This window comes from Lepidochelys olivacea, assembly GCF_965140295.1.
Source record: "Lepidochelys olivacea isolate rLepOli2 genome assembly, chromosome: 3".
NCBI lineage: Eukaryota > Metazoa > Chordata > Testudines > Cheloniidae > Lepidochelys > Lepidochelys olivacea.
Window position 1 is genome coordinate 203,403,789 of NC_140413.1, and position 26,276 is coordinate 203,430,064.

The 26,276-nt window shown below is 44.8% G+C and overlaps 1 protein-coding gene across 4 annotated transcripts in view; it reads left to right on the forward strand.

Annotated features, from left to right (window-relative positions):
• Window positions 1–11,603: 11,603 nt before the first annotated feature.
• The window catches only part of HAO1 (hydroxyacid oxidase 1), an 82,335-nt gene continuing 67,662 nt past the window's right edge, over window positions 11,604–26,276 (forward strand). For 3 of the 4 annotated variants that reach the window (XM_084622537.1, XM_084622538.1, XM_084622536.1), the window contains exons 1-2: window positions 11,606–11,805; window positions 23,020–23,171. In XM_084622537.1, the coding sequence (XP_084478663.1) occupies window positions 11,669–11,805; window positions 23,020–23,171 (289 nt within the window). In that variant the 5' untranslated portion in view covers window positions 11,606–11,668. Of the gene's footprint in view, window positions 11,806–23,019; window positions 23,172–26,276 lie in introns of all 4 variants that reach the window. The other variant, XM_084622535.1, reaches the window with a different exon arrangement.

Sequence of the window (26,276 nt, forward strand, 5' to 3'; positions counted from 1 at the left end):
AATCTCTAGGACAGGAAAAAATATAAAAATCACAGGATCTCTGGAATAGCAGATTATAAATTCCTAACAAATCCTTAATTTTCCTCTTTGGGAATTATGTGGTGGTATTTAGTGGATAAGGATTTAAACCAAGAATTATTCTGTTTGGAGAGTGTCTCTTGGAAATAAACCTGCTATAAAAGCTTAGTTCCCAATGGGCATCTCTGCCTTTCTTCTACATTTTTAGACGAGAGAACAGAGTCAGGAAAAATGAGAACAAGAAAAAGGAGGAACAAAAGACAAATCCACCCAGGGTGGTGCTGGAAGGTGGGTGGGGGACTTTATGTATGATTGAGGGTGGCGTAGGGGTCACTAGGTGAGCGAATTAAGGGTAACCAGGTGGGAAAGAGTGGAGCTGCTCTCCTTTTTCCTTATTCCTTAGTCCTCCCATGCACTGGAACGGACATCCTTGCTGTTGGCGCCACCTGTCTGCCGTTGCGGGCTCATTTACATCATCTCCCTGAAGTGCTGCCCCTACCTCGGTCATGTCAATGACAAATGTTCAGAACACACGTTAAATTAGTTATTTAAAAAAAAAAAAGCCAGAGAGGGTGGAGCGAGGGGCACAGAGAAGGTCGAAAGGTGAAAAGTTACATTAAGGACCACTGCTCTTATATATTACACTGATGAATCCTGACATCAGCTCTGCCCTAGCACGTGATACTGGTCCTTGCTGCAACCTACACCTAATCTTGCATCCTGTCGTGCCAGATATGCATAGGCACCCACCCCTAACAGCACTGGTCTTCCCAAGGCATCTTAGAAAGTTGCTGTCCCTGCTGTTCTCACAAGCTCAATGCAAGGTCTTGCATGCACACTGCTGCTTTGTTTATAGGCAGCCTCACAACATGGTGCTGGTAGCTCTGGATTTTCCCCTCCTCTCCCCACCATGCACACACTGTGTTGTCCCAGAGTCCTAAGTTACAATAGTATTAGCCCCTGGAAGCCAGAGATAAACATCTCATAGACCTATTGGGGGATCTTTGAAAACCTTAACTCTTTTAATATAGGTACACCGTGGGGCCTCTACCCTGTCGTCAGCCTCTCAGAATTTTTGGCCTGCCCTCTGTGTTGGAACTCTTTGGGGGGAGCCCTTCTCAACGTGAGAGACTCTTTCTCTTGGTAAATTCAGTCTGAAATGCAGACAGACAAATGGAGAGGCTTCCCCTAAGCAACTGCCGTAGGAAGGTATTCCTCTTTGTAGTTATTAACCCTCAGGAAAGGAAATGCCACCTCTTTATACTGTAGTCCCTTCCTGCTTCAGACTGTAGTCCCTCTTTCTCCTGCCCCTGTTCCTTTCCACGCTCTTGCTTCCACAGCGCCCGCATCAGTTCCTGGCACAGCCTTCATTCCATACTCCTCTGCAGCTCACGTTACTGCCTTCTTCCCATGTAAACTCCCTTGTGACCTCAGTGGTCCTGTCACCATGTTGGAACAAAAAGTTCCGTAAAATATCGGATACAGAAACCTCAAAGCATTTCAATCAAAATGAGACATTTTGAGATTCCCAGATTGAAACATCACATTTTTAGTTTCTCAACCCAACTTGAAACATTTAATTTTGGATCCGTTCAACTTCAGTCTGGATCCACCTGAACCATGGTGCCTCGTGCCCCCATTCTCCTCTAAGGGCTGGACTGTTCTGCCATGTTACGCCTCCCATGCTGCATCCTGGCCACTCAGAGAGGCCAGTCCATCATGGGAAGTACCGGCTGCCTGGCATGACTGGTGCATAGTTTAGAATGTGTCTCTTCATGGTGGCTCAGGTAGAGGTGAAGGGATTTTTTTGGGTGGAAAATAAAACAAAAAAAAATTCATTCAAATCCACATTTTCCCAAAGAACATTTTGTGTCTCTGGAAACCAGACCACCTTGTGAAAAATATTAGGCCAGAAAATTCCTGTGCTACTGATAAGGGAGATCAAACTTCATGATTCAGGGCCTAGGCTGACTGCTGCAGAGGGTCAGGAAGGAGGTTTTTCTCTTGCCAACTATATAGCACAATTAGGTGTATTTTTGCCTTCCTTGTAAGCATCAGACATTGGTCATCATTGAAGGCGGGTCTCTGAACTTGGTGGACCAGTGGTGTGATTCAGTGTGAGAGCTGGTCAAACGCTAACCAAGTGGTATATTTATTTGACTGATAACTTATTTTAATATTTATTGTTTTTATTATAATATTGTGCTGTATTTAACCAGCTCTTTTAAATATGGCAGGAGGTGAGATCATCTGAAGGTCAATGAACAAATGGCTGGCTCATTTCAGTAGAGAGTAACTGGAAGCAGCTCAGACTTGTTTACTTTAATTTTTACTGTAATAACAGGGTGACCTTTGCCATGGTACAAGGATGTATCTCATGTTAAAAGCAAACCTCCTGATTTGTGAGTTATAATCAATGAGGTAGAATTGATCAGTCAGTAATCAATGTATCATTGTCTGAGGAATGCACTTCCCTGGCAGTGGAACATGGCTTTTCTTGGCTGTGTTGGTCCCCAAAAGTGGCTACTCTGTAGGAGGGCTTGCCAGGTGGCACGAGTAGAACATCCCAACCCCTCCCCAACTCCTTGTCTCAGGCCAGTATATTCCTCCATGACATACCCTGAATCCATTGGCATGGGGAGTGAATGGACTGCTGCAGTCTCCCACCGCCTGGATTTTCTAGATCTACAGCAAAGCCACCCATCCATCATCATGCTGCTAGTGAACTGGGCAGTAGGAGAGGAAATTAAAATTGCCACTTGCTTCATCAAAAGTTTCCAAGAGGGCCTCATTCCCTTTCCTTGCCCCATCTTGACTGTTTAACTTCATTTTCCAGTCCTTCACACTCACTATAGGCACTGTCCCGCGAAGCAGGCCAGGGGCTCCTCATTCCCAGCATGAGTAGTTGGGCTGCAGGGGCACATGCCTGGGATGTGGGAGAACCAGGTTCAAGTCCCTGCTCTGAATCAGATGGAACAGGGACCTGACCCCAGGTCTCCTACATCCCAGATGAATGCCCTAACCACTGGGCTGTTGGCTATAATGAGGCAGAGGTCTCTCTTTCTATCTTTCTCCCCCCCCCAAAAAAAAATTCAAAAGCCCTTGCAAAGTGGAATTCTTGTTTTCCAGCCTGCCCTACCCACAACCTCATTCACTGTTTGACTCTATTCCCACCTGTACTCAGTCCTATCAATACAACCCATTTCCTTCCCAGCTCTTTCTGACCTTTCCTTCCAACTAGAAAACGTGTATTTTTAAGAACAAGTGAATGTAACATTTCCTCCTGCTTTTTAACACACTCTTTTCTACTCTTCCACTGGAAAAAGTTTTTAATAAAAAGTGTTCCCCTCTGCTCCATTCCCCCCTCCCCCCCAACTTTTCTTTACTTTTCTCCCTCTTTTCTGGTGGGAGGAGGAAAAGTGTATATTAAAAAAAGAAAGGGGGGGAACAAATAAAATGAAATTTTCCATAAAATTTTCAATTTTCATTGAAATCCATTTTAATGCAGAAAACTTTGACCAAAGAAATTCAACCAACTGTAATGAATAATGATAAACACAAAGAGCCTGATTCTCTCCTGACGTCGGTTGGTTGTACACTGGTATAAAGCCATTGATTTCAATGGTGTTACTCCTGATTTTACACAGGTGTGAGTGACAAAAGAATTTGGCTCATACACTGACAAATGATGTACACAAGATATGCACACAGTTCACTTACTCACAAATGCTAGTACACACACCGCAGCGTATGTAAAGTATGTACCCTCAACCTTCTACCTGAAAGTGCAATTCATTAGTCACTAGGGCCAAGATCCTCAAAGTATTTAGGCACCCAACTCCCATTGAAATCAAGGGGAATTAGGCATTAAATATCTTTGAGGATATGGCTCTAGATAACAGTGGTGGTTAGGGGCATTTGTAGTCACAGAACAGCAGGCTGCTTGTGTGTGTCAGCATGGCCATTTCTGGTGTTTGCTCTAAAGATAACAACCTCTCCCCATTCTCTAGTCTGCGGATGATTTCTGCAGATCCACAGGTCTAAGAAAGCTCATGTGGGCTCTGCTGGATGGCCCCATTCAACAGGCAGCAGGTGAGTTTTTATCAGCTGGTCGTGCAGGAAGTAGACACCAACAGTACAGATATGGCCATTGAGAAGCTCAGCCCATGGTTCTTCCAAATAGCGAGCAACTCTGTGGAACTGCGGAACCTAACACCCAATGTGGAGTATCTCCTCAGAGTTCATGCAGTGAATATAGCTGGAGCGTGGGAGTGGTGCAAGCCGTTCAAGGTGAGCAAAGAAACTGGGCTGTTTTCATGGAGAATGAAGCCTGTTCTCGCACTCTTTTATTGGTGTCTAGAAGGATGCTAAAGCTGTAGGCCAGAGGTTCTCAAATGATGGTGCACAGACTTGATCTCCAGAGGCCCACAGAGCCCTATCAGTTGGCCTGGGGTGAGGGAGGTGGAGAATGCACAGACTGAGGCAGGTGCTGGCTGAGAATCCCAAAGGCTGTTCCTCTTGCAAACCAGCAGGTGAAATGGCGCGGTCTGGGGAAACCTGTGCTCTGACTGCGTGTTTGACCAGGCTTGTGCCCTGACACGTCACAAGAGCTTCCCAGGACCAAATCGCCCTATTGTAATGGGAGTGCAAAACCTACACCTGAGATGGATGCAGCTTCTTTCTAAATCACCCTGGTTAAGAAGGAGGAGAGAATGTTACGGTCCCTTTTTGTAATACCCCGCTATCTTCATGACAGAGTCCTGCAGATTCTGCCAGAAGCCCCTTTCCTGCACTTATCACTCCACCATCTGATCTCCAGGTAGAGGTCACTGTCCTTCTGACTCTGTGCGGCTGAATGGTCTCTCTTCAGAGCCCCTCAGCTTCCCCCTGCTATCATCCACCATTCGCTCTGCCTGGCCAAGAAGCCACCCTTTTCCCCACCACTGTCAACCCGGCACTGCGCACCTGCCCTCAACTCACAGGTTGCCACAGGGGAAGGTAAAATTGGTGTGTCAGTCCCTCACCTCTCTGTTGTTATCTTAAATTTCAGTTTGCGACTATGGCCACCACTGGGGAAGGTTGGCCCCAGGCCTTGTCACTGTTAGTCTGGCAGAAGAAAGATCCACACACGGAAAGTGATTTGTCTAGATAGGCATGGAAGGGAGGATATATACCATTGCCAATGTTATTAAGGGCCTGGCCAGGCCAGGCCAGACTTGAGATACATGTAGCTGTGTAAATAAAAGGAGATATGTCTTTCTGATTGAAATGTAGCTCTGGCTGTGCAGTCTCACTGTGTGACCCTGGGCAAGTCTCTTAACCTCCATGTATCAGTTGCCCAGTTGTAAAATGGGGATAATCACACCTATCTGCCTTGCTGTGCTTTGAGCATAGATTCTTTAATGTTTGCAAGGCATTCTGATGGGGCCCTAGAGAGGCACTCTACCAAAATATCAGAGTATAATTACACTTTAAGCGTGGATGATCGTTCATCTGAGAACAAGCAAGAGAACTCTCAAAGAATACCCTCATCTGATTCTGACTCTTGCTCACAGGATTGCCTGTAGAACTTGTCCTCTTTGATTTGCTTCATTAAACAAAGGGCTAATTGGTCCTATCTTTCCAGAAGTGCTGGGCCATACTGTCCAATACAGAACGCTGCCTCTCCCTTTGCTAGACTTCCTTTTTAAAAATGGACTTGCCTGGCACTCTGACAAGGGTGGGAGCAGTAGGAACCTTTCTGTGGTTGGGCCCATCCTAGCATACATCTGCCCCCACACTAAAGGCTGATCAGAGAAAAGCTGTGAGAGTTGGTGGGTGGGGACTGTGTAATCACAGGATAGCTGCCTTCTGACACGAGGGCTCTTCAGGGAGCCCGGCTACTCAGGAAGAGTCTGGGGAGTAGCACAGAGGTGTTAACTCTCTGCAGGACTGGGGGTTCCCTGAGGAGCTCCAAGATCTGTGGGGCGGGGCAGCTACACCCCCTGCAGAGCCTGCATCCCCAAGTGGCTGCTTAGACGAGGGCTCTGATGTGAACCTCACAACATTTCCTGACCCTGTTCCCCCCTTTCCAGCGGGTGCTATCACTAGTGTGCCCAATTTGGTGCCTCACCCCATCCACACGGGCTGAACTAAACCATGCTCCAGCCTAATTTGGCCACCCCCAAGGTTAAAAGCCACTGCCAGACCGAGCTGCTTGGCTGCATGGATCAGACCTTACTTTGGGAGGCCAGCTTTGCAGAGGACCTGGACTTCAGCCTTGAAAAAGGAAAGCTCAGCTTCTGCCAAAAAGTGGTCGGCAATAACTCAGCTACTATAATGTTGTGAAAGCATTTTATGCTCTAAAGGAACCAGGCCTGTCTGACTTCATAGCCAAGGTGAGTGAAAAGTAAACAAAGAGCATAAATAGGGAAACCTAGCGTTAATATCACTCTGATTCAGTGATCAAGAGCCCTCGCTAAGAACCTGAATAGAACAGCCTCTCCATTTTAATCACTGAAGGTGCTTGAAACAAGGATGATAATTTTTTTTAAAAGAACATATGACTTCTGTCTTCACTGTCTCTTTAATCCTGGGAAAGGGCAGCGTTCTGTGGACAGCCTGGCTAATCTTTCACTGCTGTGTCACTCCCATGGTAACTCCCCAGTGTCTGCCAGGGGAACAAATGAGAAGCAGTGGTAGCTGCAGAATAGGATGTTAACATTGCCTTGATTTCTGTCCCCTTTCGACCCCTCCAATTACATCTGAATGTTTCAGTTGGATTGCTCTTTGACTTTTATCAGCCGTCTTTGCCTTTGTCCAGCGAGCTCTTTGCTGAGCCTCAAAACGCCATTGCCTTTCCCGAAGGTGAAAGCTCAGACTGCGGAGGTCTCATTAAGCAGACAGGAGACGTTCATCCTGCAGGACAGCAAGTGCATAGGTTCGTTAAAATAAAGGAGCCAATTACTTACAAGGAAGCCATGTCAGAGCTAGCGTATATATCTTGTCCGATGCAGTGAGGAGGCTGTTCAGTGCACCGGGCTGTACCTGCAAGAGGCCAAATGATGAGACCTATAGTCAGACAACCAGTTTTTGATGTGCTCTGTAATAAATTTGGAGGTTCTCCCCGGTCAGAAATGATCAGGTAGCAGTAATCACACACCTTATACATCTCATCTGTAGCCTAAGAGGACAGCTGCGCTGCTTAAGAATAAGGAGTGTGGATGGGCAGACTCATAACCCCCCTGTTCTCATGTGCTGAGAAGCCGGATGGGATAACGTGTTCACAGTCAATGCAGAAAGCTCAAAGCACCTTTGCTGGGCAACATAAATGTATCCTGCCTCCCTGGCTTGAGCTGCCCCACCCTCTACTTGATGGTCTTGGGTTGCTCCCAGTAGATGAAGCAGACCCATCCTGATGGGGTACATGACAATCAGATACGGATCAGTCTTGAGCTGCCCATGGCATCTGGGACACCGATGTATGATATCGCCTGCTGCCTTCCCAACACAAGACATAACGTGAGCCCCTAAGTGTAAAGGTGTACTGCCACCCTAAGCTAGGAGGTGATGTCACTGAAAAAGCTGCTCATCCCATCCTATCTCCATCCCAGCCTGGTAGCCCCTAACTATGCTATTCAGAAGCATGTCTATGGCATTCGTGTGTGGTAGCATGACTGCACTGTCCAACATTCACAATATATCAAACTCCTTCTCAAATTAGTTGGACCCCTTCTTCCAAAACAGTTCCTTACAGCCACAGGGCACAGGTGCTTGATGCCTTCTGCGCCTGACATCATTACAGCATTGCTGTTTGGGGAAGAGGGCGTGTTTAAACAATGGTGCCTCGCGACATGTCCTGTAGGCTGGTGTGAGTGACATCTCTAACACCTATGTCGGTGAAAGCAGGGCTGCTGGGGAGACGGAAAGAGCACCAAGGGCGATTATACATTTAGTACATTTTTTTAAAAGCATTTCGTTCCACCTCCAAGGCAATTTGCTGGGATTATAGCATATCTTTTCACAGTACAGCAGAGTGAATTATTTGCTGTGAAAATGAACATGAAATAATGTAGCCATCCTTTTCTGCTTGCTGAATGTTCATCTATAATCAGAGGATGTACACAAAGATATATAGATTACATCTACATCAAAAACATGGGACAAATTCCGGCCTATCGCGTAAGTAGCTCCATAATGGAAATGCATGGATATTGCAAATGCAACCTTTGAAATAGCAACGTGCTACTGATTTGTGGCCAGTAACGACCCAGCCCTGCCCACTAGCCTTCCTTACCCACCTTATCTCTGCTAGGAACATGAATGATCTGTCTGAGGTGTGTTCATAGTCCCCATTGCTGGGTCAGGGTAGCCTATACATACGAACGTGTGGACCACGTTTTCTTATACTGAGGCTCCAACCAGGAGTGTCCTTCCCTGGTCGCCTGTCATGGGACAGCTGTGGAATGCTTTGGGAGGGGGGTTAAAACTGAGGTGGAAGGTCTCTCCTGTTCCTTGAGGATTTTCTGGCATATGGCTCTGTGCACAGAGCAGCCAGAATTTGGTCCTAGGTTTACCTTCTTAGCCAGTCTGGACTGAGCATTCTCCCCTGTTTTGTGTGTGTGGTGAGTTTGTGTCCCATAGTATGGGAGAGGAAGCATTGGCTTGTGCACCAAATAACTACTTAGTGACATAAAGGTAGTCTCATTTATGTGAGGGTGACTAATGAAAAGACGTAGTGGGTGGGGGAGGTGGCATGAACAGCTTGGGAAGAGTGGAGCAGCTAAGCTATCTTCACCAGTTTTGGGGCAAATTATCAAGATTATAAAGTGACATACAAAGTACCTTTGAATGCAGCTGCCTGTATTAAAATGCCTGGCTATCACACAGTATTTGTTCTCTGGTGTGCATTGGGATAGATAGCCTGTTTAGCATAGACTGTATGCTTTTGAAATAAAATAAGTAGGATACAGCTCCAATTTTGTATCATGAGGGGCGAGAGATGTCAATTAAACCATTCTGGATTTTGCTGGAAATTGACATGGATGTGTGACCTCCATTCTTTAGATTAAATATCTCCTGGTATAATTATACCTACGTTAATATTCATCTCCAGTAATTCCTCTCATGAAAGTTCTCAGCAGATGAATACCCATAAGAAGCATAAACCTCTCTCTCGCAAGCCTCTTAGACTAATCTTCTCTTCATATGGGAAAAGCAATTAGAGACATACAGCTTTCTCTCTAAGTGCTGTAGCTTTCTTTAAATGTTTCCCAAGACTGACCGTATGGTCAGCACTACCCATCCTGTTCCGATCCCTAAGGTGTTTCTTAAAAGATGTTAGGAAATCCCTGCTGAATTGTTTTTCTCACTCATCGTTGGATGTTATACTCTGGACAGTGTATCCATAAAAAAAGATGCACCTTTAAAACAAGACAAAGGCACTGGTTTAAAAAACAGTCTGTATCACATTACAGTGTACTAGGAAGTATTGTGATTTGTTTTGTTTGTTTGTTTATTTACTTTGCAGCCTCATTAAAGAAACATAAAGCCACTCTACAATGCAAATGGCCAGGGGACTGGGTGGCTGGCTTTGTTTTTTGATTACGTGCAATTCCTGATTGGATAGCACATCACAAGTAGATACTAGAGCCTGGTTCATCAGCACGTTACTCCAGTTTGAAGCGGGTGTCACTTCAATAGTGAAGTCATGCGGTGAGAAATCAGGCCCTATGTTTACCTATGGTGACCCAAATATGACCTACCGAGCTTGTAGGTAACCTTCAAAGTTCTACTGTACCTCATCCTATGACTTGGAAGGATAAGATTTTAATTCAATTCTAGATTTCTCCCTCTACCCCAAACAGCAATGGAAAACATCTTCATCATTAATAACCGACACCCACAGAGCAAGAAATTTGAAAACTTTAAGATACATTGTGCTTGTGAGTTACAATTCTCTTTGGCAAGCTGGTAAGAAGAAATTAATGTTATATAGTCAAAGTACTATGATTTAATTTCTAAATCTTGAATTGTTTTACAGTTATTACGTTTTGGATAAATAACAGCTATTAGGTGAGTTCATTTTATTTCCAGCTAAGGCATAAATCTCAGTTGATTGCACAGTTTCAACAAGACTTTGCAAATCATTACTTGTAGACAATGTCTTTAGGTGTAGTTTGAAAATAAATGTGAATGTTATCTGTTAAAATGCATAAAAGCCAAAAGTAGAATCCTGCCTAATCTTTATTTTGAGACTGCAACCCATAGAAACCACTAGTCCTATCATGCACTGCTCCTCCCAGTATGGAGAGAGATTTAAGGATAAGGGCCAGGCCGGCAAACGAACTGGGGTTGGTGAGGTCTTAATAATGTGGGTGAGCATGGAGTTTGGGCATGGGGGGAGGGAAGAGACCACCAGGAGTTGATGGGTGGGGGAGGAGAGCTAGTGAGAGAACCAAGATCACCCCCTCCCCCCCAACCCCCCCCCCAGCAACCCTCCACTCACTGTTCTGACCCCCTCAACAACCTCTCCTTTTGCTGGGGCATTCAGCCTTCTTCCCACTGGGGTTCTCACAGGACTGGCCCCCACCCGCTGAGCTTGTGTCTGCAGTGGTGGAATGGGCAGAGGCTTCTGCTGCTCACAGCCCCCCCTGCAGGGGAAAAAAGGAAGCACAGCACCATTGATCTAGGTGTTGGTCAATGAAGTAGTGAGGGGCCAGTTTTACGTGTTACGGGTGATCAGTAGAGGTGGGATTTATTTATGTTACAGAAGTGGACTCTACAGTGCTTGGTGCTGTACAGACACACAGTAAGTACTTTGGGGCACGTATTGTCTCTTCCTGTCCAAGTGGACAAGACAGGGTGGGAGAGAGGAAGGATTATTATCCCATTTTACAAAGGGGGAACTGAGCCACAGGGAGAAAGTCACTTACCCAGGGGCAGGGAGTCTGTGGTAGAACTAAAAAGAAAAGGAGGACTTGTGGCACCTTAGAGACTAACCAATTTATTTGAGCATAAGCTTTCGTGAGCTACAGCTCACTTCATCGGATGCATTCAGTGGAAAATGCAGACTAACATGGCTGCTTCTCTGAAACCTGTGGTAGAACTGGGCATTGAGGCCAGATCTCCTGAGTAGGGGCCTTACCTGTAGACATCTGAGAATCCTCTACGTTTGTGGGTGTTTGACCCTGGATTTGGAGCTGGTTTTGCAAACTGCCTAGATCAGAATTTTTTAGTCTTTAGCACTGACAAGGTCTAGAGCACTGAACAAGACGCACGTGCATACACCCACAGAGTCCCTGACCCGAGGGACCAGCCTCGGTTAAGCATTTTAATTCATGCATCCGTAAAGTGCCAATATGTTTATTTTGCTTATTTATTCATTTTTTATTTCTTGCTTTTCCTTTTCCCCATGTTGTAGACCTTTTACAGTCTGGATCTGCCCTGAACACACTGGGCACGTCCCTCAAATTGTGAATCAGAACAGAATGGCAAAGTCCAAAGAGAATGTCCAGATGTGCCAGGATTGTTTGCACATTTTAAAAAATCAATTCAAATGATTCAGATACTTGAACTTTGGAAAAGTCACACATTAATTATTTACAGGCCGAAAAATAGACCTTAAAAAGAGTGGAATGTAAGAAGAGACTTATCCTGTGGGGTCTGCAAAATGTCTGGAAAACCAGTTTGTGTGGGTGATTTTGAACAATATGCCAAGAGAGTTCTTCCAAAAGCAGTGTACGACTATTACCGGTCAGGAGCAGACAATCAACAGACATTAGCAGATAACGTAGCAGCTTTTTCAAGGTAGGAAAAAGACAGAATCACTCTTTAACGGGTTGAAAGTCTTTACTAGGAGTGGAGCTGGTTGGGAAATAATTTTTTTTCCAGCAAGAAACCCTCCCCCTTCCCCCCCCCCAAAAAAAACCCCAGAAATGAAAAATTGTTCATTTCCATAGACTTTTTTCTTTGAAAAGAGAAAATAAATTAGTTTTTAAGTAACACTTTTTGTGAACACGGAATTTCTTGAAAATTTCCATTTAATAACAAAAAACCCCCGAAGTTTTCCATCCAAGATGGAAAATATTTTTGACAGTGTTTTTTTGACCAGCTCTTACTGGGAGCCCGATCGATTTTCCACTGCACTCTGTAGAAAGACTCCTATTGACTTCAGTGTGCTTTGGATCACCCCTGGGGTAAGCAGTATTTAATCTGCTAATTGAGATTTTAATTTCTACACTCGTCTTCACACATCTGCCATCAGGGTATGTTTCAGCCTCCACGTTTCAGCCTCCCGCGGGCTAATGAGAGATGTGGGAAAACTTCAAAACTGGATTGCACTCCAGCAAATTTGCAACCCCGGGTAACTGACACTCATGTTTATTGACTCAGACAAAATGTACTAACAGCAGTAGGCAACAATCTTTAGATCAGTTTCAACCTTCGTCAGATTCTCTTTGCGAGGATGAAATTCAAGGGGATTTATATCATATCTCAAAATAGTGAATCACTGCTCCTCCACTCAGTTATTCAGATGACCAATGACGTGCATTCCTGCCGGGCAGCTGAATCAAAGCTGTGTCCTATTGGTGCCCCCAGGGGCAAACCACAAAACCTAGTGCACAGTCTGAGTGGCTGGGTTACGTGCTAGACATCTCTACAAAGGCCAGCCATTACTGTTGGGTAGTCAGAGACCAGTTTTGTTGGGTGGTGGTCTCTCTTAGGCCTGGTCTATGCTAGAAAATTCGGTTGGCTTACCTTCACTGCTCAGGAGTCTGAAAAACACACCAGAGACCAAAGCTGCTTTTCTATCTTTGCTGTTCTCTTTTCAGTGTGTGTTTGTCATGTTTCGTCTTAAAAAAACAAACAAACCAGGATCAGACTTCAATGATGGCACCAGATCATCTAAACTAACCTTTTCTCCAAAAAAGGCCAGTTACTACGTCTAAAAGACAGACAAAGAGGGGCATTCCCAATAAACAACTCTGTGCAGCTACAGGGAAGAGAATAAGGGAAATGGCTAAAATGAAAACCTTACTCTTAACATTTTGTATTTCTAATGCTGAAACTGTTTTTCCTTTTTCTGTATATTTAATAAAAGGTTAAAAAGATGTTAATGGTGGTGGTTATAACAGAAGAAAACCAGCCTTAACTTAACTTGAAATTTTTGGACCACACTTAGCCATTTAATATAACAAGGGACAAGATGTTAATGAAATCCTTGTTTCCTGATGGGCACAAGACACCCCGTTATCACTATAACATACAGAGTATAACTAATGCCTATGGAAGACATAACAGGTATGACCCTGCCTGTTACATCACAGGACAATGCAGATAGCTTATCTCTATTAAAAATAATTAGTCTTCAACTAATTGGAAGTCTCCTTAGGATGTTCAGCCAAAAGGCTCACACAAATAACTGCTCACTTTTTTCCTTTGCAAGTGTTTATTGGCCTATTCATATGTAACAAATATTCTGCATTATATGGGATTAATAACCTTGGATGAGTAAATACCATTATATCAGCTTTTAGAAAGGATGAAATGCAAACTCCATTAACAATGGGTGTTCCCACTGAGGTCAATGGGACTGGAAGCAGGGCCAGTATATTTTTTCAGTGTTACTTTTTATAGGGAGGAGTCTTTACTATTGGGAATTATTATTGGAAAAACCCAAAACAGCAGTTGTGGTTTAATACTAAGAAAAACTGGCTCCATTATGGTGCTATTCAACACTCAAACGCTCCTTTACAAAGGAGGGTAGAAATTCTTATCCACATTTTACAGCTGGGGAAACTGAGGCACAGCAAGGTGAAATGACTTGTCCAAGGTCACCCAGCAGGCCAGTGGCAGAGCTGGGAATAGAACTCACATCTTCTGCGTCACAGTCCAATGCTCTAGTCGCTAGGCCATCCTGCTGTATTATACTTAACACGTGAAGCTAAAAAAGTCCTTTCTATTAGAATGCTCATTCTCCATTTAGGTGATCCTCAGCTACTTACCTGCTCCTGTGACACTGTAAAATCGAAGAGTTTTCCACTGGTTGTGTGCTAATGTATATGTAATTATTAGAACTTATAGAGGCACCTTGAGAACATGAAATACTCCCATTCCCTTATCTATGCATAGCTATCAGGAAAGGTAGTAATCTGGCATCTCTAAGGGTACAAAGTTAATGTAGTTTGGGTGCTTTGTTTGAGAAGTGCAACCTTAACTGCATTCCTGGATTTCTAGTGTGTATAAGTATTTTTAAACTCTAATGTTTTTGAAAGGTAACGTGCACTCGAAACATGGATAAGTGTCTGCAACCTGAGCTTCACCGCAATGATGTTTTTCTGCAGGATTCTGAAGAGTGCCTGTTACATAGCATTGACCATTCACACCGGCAGAGGTTCTGCCCCGTTGTGTTTTGGGGCCTATGGAGAAGGCTGTCAAATATGTTTCAGCCACAAGGCTGAATAAGGACGGATGGTCTTGTGGTTCAGTGGCTGGATTATGGCTCAGGAGTATTGGGTTCTCGGGCTGGGGTGGGGGGGGAGAGAAAGGAATCTTACTTCTTCAGCTCACAAAGTTAGTGTTGCAAAGATTCATTAACACTGAACTTTATTTATGAAACCCCTAAACCTCCCATTGCCTTCAATGGAGGCAGAATTAAGCCAATACTTTTGAAAACCCTACCCTAAAAGCACAGATGTCCCTTATACCTTGAAGACAAAGGAGTCAGGACCGATTGGCTTTAAAATTCAGGTTTTTTTTAACTGCAAAGTAACAGCACAAAATTGACACCGAATCAGCACTTGGAAAGTGTGTGGGAAATGCACAGGTTGCTGATTTGGTACATGATGCAATTATTTAGGTACATGCAGTAAATAGTTTTGGTGCCTTTAAATGTGAATTACTTTGTTGGATCAGTTTATTTTTTTTGTCAACTCAATGGCTGCATTAAGTGACAAATGATTAGAATGGTTATCAATGAATGTACTAGCAAGAGAGAGATTACTTTGGGATGTGACACAGATAATTTGGTCTGGACCATGTGTGCTTCTGGAGGAGTGGCACGCACATATAATGGATTAAAAATAATTGTTTTTGCTTTTAAGCAATGAGACGTTTGAGTAACTTCAGATGCTCTTGACATATCAGTTCACCTAGAGTATAAATTTTCACGAGAGATCAATTCTTATGCTAGTCACAGTAACTTTCTTGTATTCTTTGATTTTTAAGTGATTGTTAACACTGATCAGGAACATGAGTCTGTATTGCAATAAGAACCAGGGGTCACATTCCAATGTCAGGACTTTATTGCTAACAGTAGCTCACTGTTCCTTCAGAGCCCTGGGATAACATGGTGGTAATTGTTGTAAAGGTGAGATTTTTAAGGTCAGAGAAGATTTTGGGATGTCCGAGCACGTCATCCCTACAGAACGTGACCTTTTTCACTTTGCATTTGTTTTTATCTCACGACACTGTGTCCTTCCAAGGCTGTGCTGCCTGGTGATTAAATTCACTCCTAAAGTTTTCTAATTACCAATCAGGACGAACAAAGAATGGATTTTAGGACAAGGTGAGGGTGTCTTTGGCTTGATGGCACTCAAGAAATCAATCTAAAATCTCTTCTTTCAGCATTTTAAATGAAGAGCGGAGGGGGAGGGGAATAAATCTCTGATAACCTGTTGTGACACACTCTGCCATGGACTTTCCAAAGGCATTTGGAACAAGAGACATTACACTCAGGAACACGTACATGGAACAACGACTGCTTGTTTACCAAAGCCACAGCAAACGATCATTGCCTTGTGGCTAGGTATTAAGGTAATTCAAGTGACTGGCCATATCTGTTGGGGAAGATTGAGAATGCAGTCAGGTTCAAGCAGGTATTTATATTCAGTTAAAAAAAAAAAGCCAGGAATGTTTTGTATTTTAGATAGAAGTTCAAAGGAACAAAGAGGAACATTGCCTCTGGAAAGCCAAAGTACTTCACTGAGTAGCAGCAAGTCACCTCATTTGGCATCTCCCTCTTCAAGGGGGATGTTTGAAGTGGGGGTGATTTATGGCTTGTGCTCACTTACTCTGGTCAGCATCTTCCTTAAGCCTGTCAGGTGTAAATTCTCAGTGCTGAGTGCCTGCTGCTGGAGGATAACCCTATACTGTGTCCACACAGCGCTGCACTGGGAGACTAAAGAATCTACTCTGAACATGTGTATCATGCTGTCTCCCCATCGATAGCAAAGGGTGATTGAAATATTTTCTTGTTTCTACTGCAGAGGGATCTCCAGAGAAGGGGGTGGACATACCCACTATTACATGGCTTGTTTGAATAAATCTCTGGAAATTTCCACCTGTCTTTCCCCAAAAGGTTTATAGGTTTTTAATGAGGATACGCTGGCTGCATTTGTGTGATGTCTGTCATCTAAGGCTCTCCAAGTGCTTTGCAAAAAAATAAACGGATTAAATTCAAAACAGCCTGTGAGATCTAATACGTTTCCTCTGGGTAACTGCTGAACAGGGCACAGCACCAGCCGTGACAGTTTATGACAGGAAGTGCAGAGCTGTAGAGAGCAGGAAGGTAGCAGAATGAGTTAGAATTTGCCTGGGATAAGAAGCTTGATTTCACAATATGTTTATCTGGCAGCACAGAGCTGGGGTATTAATTAGCACCGACTTAGAGGGAACAAAGGAGAGCTGGTTAAAATTTATTATATTTAAACAATTCAATGACAGTTAAAATACTGAAATTTAAAAACCAATAGGGGAAAATGTCAGTGATTTTTTTTTCTCTTTTTATAAACCAAATATAGAACTGATTGAAATTTTTCAGGTTTTGAAATTTCAATGGAATTCAAATGTCAAAAATAAGGGGGGGGGGGAGAGAAAAGAAATTCCTCCTCCCTCCTCTTTTTTTTTAAACCAACTTTGGAAGCAAGCCACTGTGACCGTCCCCAGGGTACAATCTGGACTGTTTGAACAGCTGTGTCCCCTAAAATCTCTGGCCTGGAGTGCCTCTTGGCCTGTTCACACTGACTTCAGCATGCAAATTCACTCCCAGCTAAATAGGTGAGTGCTCTGACCAGTCACTTCTTAATTACATATAGGCCCACACCCGCTAATTCCCAGTCCCAGATCTTCCCCCAGAAATGTGCGTCTTGTCCTGTCCAGCACGCTACAGAACAATGCATGCTCATAGACAGACCTTTTCATCAAAGGAAATCCTATATGCCCCAGTCTTGCTATTCTAAATGGAGTTTCCCTCCACTCTAATCCAAACACATTGGTTAAACTCATCTTATTGTTTTATCTTAACAACTACAGAATGATAGTTTGTTATTACAAGTGACCATCACAGCCACTGAAATCACAAAAGCTACTTTCCATATCACTGAGATGTATCGTGGTGGTTTCTCATCCCAACGACTGACAGTTTAGAACCGCGGATCACAGCACATGGTTGTGCAGGCTATATTAACTTGAGAAAAAGAAAGGGGTGGGGGTGCTCAATAGATTATTAAAAAAAGTATACATGGTCTTGAATATATGTCCAGGAAATGCTATTGTTCCAGGGCTGGAGGAGCCAAATGTGTCATTTTCTTTATTTCATAAGAATGGGTGACCTTGTAAAACCACTGCTGAAACATGAGCATTGGTCCAACATCTGTCTAGAAGAGGCATGGGAAAACAACGGCCCGCAGGCCGCACCCAGCCTGCGAACTGTTTTAAGTCGGCCCGTGAGCTCCTGCTGGGGAGCCGCACCACGTGGCTCCCGGAAGCCGCGGCACGGCCCTGCTCGGAGGGTCGCAGGCTGCTCCACACCTAGGAGCCAGAGATGGGACATGCCACTGCTTCTGGGAGCCACCTGAGGTAAGCGCCGCTCGGAGCCTGCACCCCTGAACCTCTCCCAACCCCCTGCCCCAGCCCTGATCCCCCTCCTCCGCTCCAAACCTCTCAATCCCAGCATGGAGCACCCTTCTGCACCCCAAACCTCTCATCCCCAGCCCCACCCCGGAGCCCGCACCCCCAGCCAGAGCCCTCACCTCGTCCCACACCCCAACCCCAATTTTGTGAGCATTCATGGCCTGCCATACAATTTCTATTCCCTGTTGTGGCCCTCAGGCATTTGCCCACCCCTGGTCTAGAACTTGCTCTGTGAAAACGTTTAAAGGGGAGAAGTATCAAAAAAGGAAACCAAAGAATATTCACTTTTAGGAGCCATGTAATAGTGACAGTAGAAGTCCAAGGGGCTGGGAACTGAGGTTATTCTCCTAAAATGTGGATGTTTATAAACAGCCACGCCTCCTGATTCTGCAAATTTAGGCTGGAAATCTCATGAAAATCAGCTTTTTTTAAAGAGAGATTTGGGTACTTCTGCATCTGTTCCTGGCCAGAAATACTGCGGGAGTTATGGTATTTTGGCACGCACGGCTTGATCCTCAGCTGGTGTCCTTCAACAGAACCACACTGATTTACACCAGCTGGGGATCTGAACAGGGGTGCTGGAACAATGCATATAGTAGGGGTGCTGAGAGCCATTGAACTAAACTGTGAGCTATGTATATAATGGAAACCACTTCAGGCCAAGGGATGCTACAGCCACCCCCAGCACCCCTAGTTCCAGCACCTATGAATCTGAGCCTTACAGAATAAAGCACAGCCAAAACCTGAAAGTAGAAGATGGGGTGGGGTGTGGCAAACCTTTCATAGACTTTAAGGTCAGAAGGGACCATTGTGATCATCTAGTCTGACCTCCTGCACATTGCAGGCCACAGAACCTCACTCACCCACTCCTGTAATAGACCCCTAACCTCTGGCTGAGTTACTAAAGTCCTCAACTCGTGATTTAAAGACTTCAAGGTACAGAGAATCCACCATAAAAACTGCCCGAACCATAAGGTTTTATTTTAAGTTTGCCCAAAAAAATGAGCAAAAGTTTTAGAGGGATTTACATTTTCTGCTCTGTTTTGCCCATCCCTGCTTTATAAGTGCTGGGAAAAGTGGACTTGGAGTGTCAGAGGAGACCAGTTGCAGTAAGGCAAGGAGTAAGTGTTATCTGGTGGCAGTATCATAGAATCATAGAATATCAGGATTGGAAGGGACCTCAGGAGGTCATCTAGTCCAACTCGCCTGCGCAAAGCGGGACCAATCCCCAATTTTTGCCTCAAATCCCTAAATGGCCCCCTCAAGGATTGAGCTCACAACCCTGGGTTTAGCAGACCAATGCTCAAACCACTGAGCTATCCCTCCCCCGACCCAGAACACATAGTTCACACCAATCTTCTAGTGTCATCTCAGGCCAGAACAGAAAATGTTCCTATGGCTACATAGAGGAAGTCTCTGTAAACTCTAAGTTGTAAGTGCTGGAATGGAGAGGATGATAGGGGGTGGGGGAAAGCAGTGTCCCCTTCCTTGCATCCCTCAACCCATTCTTCACCAAAACACAACAATCAGATAGGACAGGGGGAGGTCTTGATGGGAGTGGTAATTCCTTATTTAGTGGGTTGTTAGGCACAAGGCTGAGGGCCATGTCTTATGTGAATGTAACGGGCGAGAAATAGGATAGATTATATACTCTGTGGGGCAGAAGCCATCTTTTTGTTCTGTGTTTGTACGCCACCTAGCACCGTGGGGTCATGGTCCATGACTAGGGTTCCTATGCAGTACGAGAACGCAAAGAATGCCAGCATAGTTAAAATCACACACTACTTCTTTAGCTCTTGCTGAGCACCATCACTTGAACAAAAGAGAAGGTAACATTTTTCTCTTCCCCGAGGAGTGCTTTCCTGGAGAAGTAGGATATTCTCATGGGTAAGACAATGCATGGAGATGCACGAATCTGGGTTTAATTCCTGGCTCTGCCGCAGACCTGGAAAAGTCACTTCATCTCTCTGTGTCTCAGTTTGCCCTCTATAAAACTTGTTGGGTCTACTTAGATTGTAAGTTTCTCAGGGTAGGGACCCCCTCTTACTATGGCTTTATAATGCCTAGCACATTGGGGCATTTAGGTGGTACCCTATGAATAACAACAGAAGTAGTGCTTCAAAGGGAATCCATGACTCCCGTGCAGCACGGGTGGTTGGACTCAGCCGATAGCTGGGCAGCTTTTAATTAGTTTTCTTTAGTTAAAATTCAGGAGCCACAATCTAATAGCAAGCAGCCATCCCAGCATGTGCATTAGCAAGATACAGATGCGTGTCTTGTCACTGCATGCCAAAAGCACCCAGCCTTCCCTCCTTGTGTCTCACAATGCACTCCGGACATGCACCAGTACCTACTAATGCACACCCTCTTGTGGCTTGTCGTAATAATGGCTCGATCGTTACTGTTGTCTTTCAGACCTCAGCCTGTTGGTCACAGTAAGGGTGACTTGACAGACAGCCCAGCGTTAACGTCACCCCATGCATGTTTGTTATTTATATTGTGATATCACGGGGGGCGGAGGGGTGATAAAGGAGGCAGGGAGGGACCAGGACCCCACTGTGCTAGCTGTTTGTACAAAGACTCCCTGTCCTGAGTTGCTTACTGTCAAAGCACGACACTCGGCTTTATTGAGATGTAATACATGACTCTTCTGTTACCTGTTCTGGAATACCATTTCATGGCCCGTGGCGGGGCAACGATGACTCCCTGCTGTGGCGCCCACTGCTGGTTGTCCAGGGAATTAGGTCTTTCCAGCCCCGGAGCACCCTCTGCCAGCTCATGTCTCGCCTGCTGCTGGCCCCCGGTGCCTTTTACTCAGGGGTTCTGCCCACCACAGCAACCCACAATCTGGGCCTCCCCATTCAGGTGAACCCCCAACGCCCTATCTCCACCTCAGTGACTACTGCCTGTCACCATCTAGCCCCCGCTCACTGGGGTAGACTGCAGCCTGTAAAGGCCACTCATCTTTGGCAAGGAGGGTTTGGATCTGCTGCCTCTGCCTATCTCTGGGCTGCCCCTCGGCAGCCTCAGTACCCTTTGTGGGTCCTTATCTCGGCCTGCAGCCTGGGGTTTTGCTAGGCTGGAACTCCCCAGCTCCCTCTGCACTTCCCCAGCACTGCTCCACCCTAGGTACCCTCCTCAGCTTCCCAGGCAGACAGGTCCTTCTCTCTCTGCAACTAGAGAGAGACTGCCTTTCCTTCTGGCCCACTGCCCTCTTATAAGGGCCAGCTGGGCCCTGATTGCACTGGCTACAGCTGTGGCTGCTTTCCCAATCAGCCCAGCTTTTCCTCTGCCACAGCCCTCTCCCAGGGCTGTTTTAAGCCCTTCAGGGCCGGAGCGGGGAAACCACCTTGCTGCAGCATCCATTTTGGAAATCTGGCCTTTATAAAGAACCAGAATGGTGTGCTCTGCAATGGTATTATTTCCAGGCATTGGAATGGAAGGGGCCCAATGCAGGGGCTGGGAGGGTCATGCGGATTCTGCCAGACTCATTCAAGGAGTAGAGTGTAATTTACCAGTCAGCCCTGCCTCAGGGGGAGTACGTAGCTGTGCGGGAGCAGACCATGCAACAAAAGGAACTTTCAATTCATTCCATCCCGCCCCACTTCCTCCAGGAAGGACGTAATCTTGCTGCTGGTACAGATCAGTAGCAGGTGACTTCCCCCTCTGCACTGGGCCATTGCTTTTAAGTGGAGAGGGTGAGGGAAACCAAGCCTGTGCCCATTTCTTTCCCACCACCCTGCTACTCAAACTTCTCCCCTTTGCCTGACAATTCAAAGAAGCATTTTACAATCCAATGTATTTACATGCCACTCCTCTCAAAATATGCATGGTGCATACCCAGTTAATTGTCACATAATCGCTCACCTGCTAGGATATTCACTGATCACCTGTCTACTCATTTGTCACTTAATGCAGCCTTTGAGCTGACAAAAATTAAACTGTCAAACTAATTCAACTACTCCATCAGAGTTATCTTGTAATTTGCATTTAAAGAGCAGCCCAGTGGAGCATGTTCTCCCCGCAAGGTCACCAGTTATGATGCAGGTAGCCCATGCCAGGGAATTAAAGGCTTACCTGGGACTCCCTTACTCCCCCTGACTGGGTGCATAGGAAGTAAGACAACCTAGCCTTAAGGAAAGACCATGGCATATTCTAGACAGCCAGTGCATAGGGTGCCAGCCACATGGGGACAAAAGTGCATGAGATCACTGACCATGTTGTACCATTTTCCGTTAAATGCTTGTTTCCACAGGGGGAAAATAATCGAGGGCAGCTGAGCTGAGCAATAATTTTTCTTGCTATCTGACATTGACAGACACCCGTTTCTGCTCGGGGATGGAGACTCATGTAGCTGTTTTGCACCGGCTGGCTGTTTTTTGAATACTGTATGAACAGATAATGTTCTAAGGCCATGGTTCTCAACCAGGGGTACACGTACCCCTGGGGATACGCAGAGGTCCTTCAGGGGGTACATCATCTCATCTAGATATTTTCCTAATTTTACAATAGGCTACATAAAAAGCATGGGTGAAGTCAGTGCAAACTAAAATTTCATATGGACAATGACTTGTTTATGCTGCTCTATACAGTATACGCTGACATGTAAGTACAATATGGATATAATATTGATTCCAATTGATTTATAATTGTATGGTAAAAGTGAGAAAGTCAGCAATTTTTCAGTAATAGTATGCTGTGACAATACTTATGTATTTTTATACCTGATTTTGTAAGCAAGTAGTTTTTAAATGAGGTGAAACTTGCGGGTACGCAAGACAAATCAGACTCCTGAAAGGGGTACAATAGTCTGGAAAGGTTGAGAGCCACTTATCTAATGCTCTTCACCTATTTCCTCCTTTTTTGATTCTTTTCCTCCCTTGCTTTCTACATTTCAGCAGCTTCACAGAAGCTTGGGATAGTAAATTAAAGCAATGTCCCTCCCTAGCTTTTAACTTACCCCTGCCTACCTTTCAAATAGCTCTCCGGGCTTCCTTCTCTTCTAGATCTTTCCTGACGATTGTCGCCATGAAAGGAAACCTGATCTCATTCATTGTGAGCTATGAATAACATAGTTAATTTTTTCTCCCCCCCTCTCTTTTATGTCAGATTGAGACTGTACCCACGGATGCTCAGGGATGTGTCTGTCATGGACCTGTCAACCGCTGTCTTAGGGCAGAAAATCAGCATGCCAATATGTGTTGGAGCAACTGCCATGCAGAGCATGGCTCATGTGGACGGAGAAGCAGCTACCGCCAGAGGTAAACCACCACAGCAGAGAAACCCCCTCGAGCAAATCAAAGAGATGAATGGAATGACATTGAGCTTGCAGCTCATGAATCTTTGCTTTGTTTCTTGCTGGTGATTCTTTTCTACAAATGGCTTTTAGTTGTTGCTGTCAGGTTTTTTTTGTTTTGTTTTTGGGGTGTTTTTTTTTTTTTTTGGTTCTCCCTCAGTGTGCAACGGTGTTGAGAAATGAAATGACTCAGCGGCTGAGGCATTGGGCCTAAGTTAATAACCATTTCATAATCCATGTTTCAAAACAGCTATACATAATTACAAAAGCTGTAAGGGCATTTTGAAACCACTGATCGTTAAGCCCATGTACAAGCAGATAATAGCCTCTGCTCGGTTGAGTTGTATGCACGCCTAATCCTCTGCTAGTCTAAGTGGCATAACTCCACAATGGAGCGACACCAGTTCACACCAGCTGAAGATCTGGCTTCTGTGGAGTATAAAACTGACCCAACACCAATTGGAATACATTTTGGCACACAGGAACTTGTTCTGGATCAGGGAGAGATGGGGTAGTGACGGCAAACATTTCTCTGTTCCCAGGAGAATGACATTTTTCAAAGATTGCAGGTGCCTACATATTAATTCTGTCATGAGTGTCATAACCTGGACGCTTTGTGTGATGAGCATATCTTCCACCATGTTCTCTTTATTCTCTTTCAGCCAAGTAAGTTTTGTGCTTGGTTTGCTATTCCTAAGGGAGTCACCACAGTTATGGCCATATGGTGGTGGTGTCCTCTCTCTGGAGAAAGTGAATAAGGAATTGTTATTTACCCCTTCATATAACACAGGAACTAGAGGTCACCAGATGAAATTAATAGGTAGCAAATTTAAAACAAACAAAAATAAATTCGTCTTCACACAACGCAAGGTCAACCTGGGGAAGTTGGAACTTGTCATCGGAAGTTGTGAAGGTCAAAAGTATAACTGGGTTAAAAAAAGAATCAGATAAGTTCATGGAGGATAGGTCCATCAATGGCTATTAGGCACGATGGTCAAGGATACAAACCCATGCTCCGGGTTTCCCTAAACCTCCAACTGCCAGAAGCTGGGACTGGATGACAGGGGATGGATCCATGGTAGTTAGAAACTCCCACCTTTTGCCTTGGGATGGAGACCCCTACAACAGTCTTTGGGGAGTCAGGATTTCACCTGTAATCGCTCCATCACCGTGGTCAGAACAAACTAACATCAGCAAACAGCCCACGTGCCGCTCCAGTATCACTCCCCCAGCCACCCATCGGGGTACCCCTTTCCTTTGGGCTATGGCTAGTCTTTGTGCAGTGCATTACACGCGCACAGTGGACAGACAGACCAGCTGCTCCCTGGGCCTGTCCCCTTGCCCCAAGCTCAGACACTCTGTTGCTGTGTCCCTGCAACAGCAGCAGGTGTCCATCTGCAATGATTCTCCACCGTTCCTTCCACAGTAACTTTCTCAAGGTTATTTCCATCGTCTAATGTGACCAAATTACATCCATTTGCATCTGTTGATTTCTGACATCAGGGTCTGTTTCTCTCCAATAGTATCTCTAACACAGCAATCCATCTTTTTTTTTTCATCCAGGAGATATGCAAGAGTCTTTGCCAGCACCACATTTCAAAAGCTTCAATTTTCTTCATGTCAGCAGCATTAATGTCCCATGATTCACATCCATAAATCGCTAGGGGAAAAAAATTAGGCTTTTCACCAGTTGCACCTTCATATATTCCGAGATACCACAGGTTTCCCACACTTTCTTAAAGGAGGCCATAGCTGAGCAAGCTATCCCTAGTCTTCTGATTTCTTTGGGACAGCCTCCTCGGTTGGTGTGTATGATCCCAGATAACTGAATTCGTCTACTGCTTCTGTTGAACATCATATCTTTTAAAGTTTTAATTTGATTTTTGGAGCTAACAGCTGATGGTCTGACCCACAGTCTGCACTCAAGACAGTGTTTGCTCAATGGACACTCCATCTTCAGTATTGCTATATCATTACATAGTTGATTTGGTTCTTTGGCATATGCTCTCATGTATAAATATCTAGGTTGTTGGGTGAAGATGGTGTTTGTAATAACCAAGTGAGCAGAGGAACAGAATTCAGCTAAACACCTTCATCTTTCATTCTGTGAACCCAGACCATTTCCCCCCATTACTATTTTATGAAAGCTTACAGCTCCAACTTTAGTATTCAAGTCCCTAATTACAGCAATGGTATCTTTACGCTGTGTTTTAGTAAGTGTCTCTTCAAGTTGTTCACAAAACCCATCAATCATATTGTCATCAGCTGCTGTTGTAGGGGCATAAACCTGTATACTCAACTTCTTGACAGGCTACTCTCTAAGGTGAATTGTAATGATTCTGTCACTGATTGGATTTTATCCAAGCACACACTATGATGTTTCCGCCGATGACATAAATGCATGCCCATTTTCTCAGATCCTGAATAGTACACTTGTATCCATCCATTGTCATGAAATGACCCCCCTACCTTTCCAATGCAGCTCTGAGTTCCATATATTTCTGTCCTACATCTTTCCAATTCTTTGGTCACAATGGTGAGCTTCCCTTCATACAGACTCCTCAAGTTCCATGTTCCTACTCTGATGATTCATTTATGAAGGTTCAAGTCATTCTTTTCCTTGGTGCAAGGATTTGGTACAACATCATCATAACCACAGCTTGTATTGATGGCTGGAGCCTCTTCTCCAGTATAATTTGCCACACCTTCTGGTTTGGGGAGCTCACTGTCTAGTGCCACCCATGGATTACTTTACCTTTGTTCTGCTATTATAGTTCTCATGGGTGAAAGTACAGAGGGTGGTTTCCCATCGCTTTCTCTCCAGTTTGTTCTCTCCCATCTGCCATTGGTTAAATCATGATTTACCTCTTCTGCCTTCTGATGACATTTCCTTCCTTGAGGTCCTACTACCTTCCGCAAGTGCACATCCATCTGAAGGATTTGGCACTTGCTGAGGTTTGCCAAGTCACTTAACTGCTTCTCAGCACACAGCATGGACCAGCTGCAGGTGGTACCATCTACTGCCATTACACTAGCAGGCTACAAAGCCTGACCTGACCTACGGGAGGTA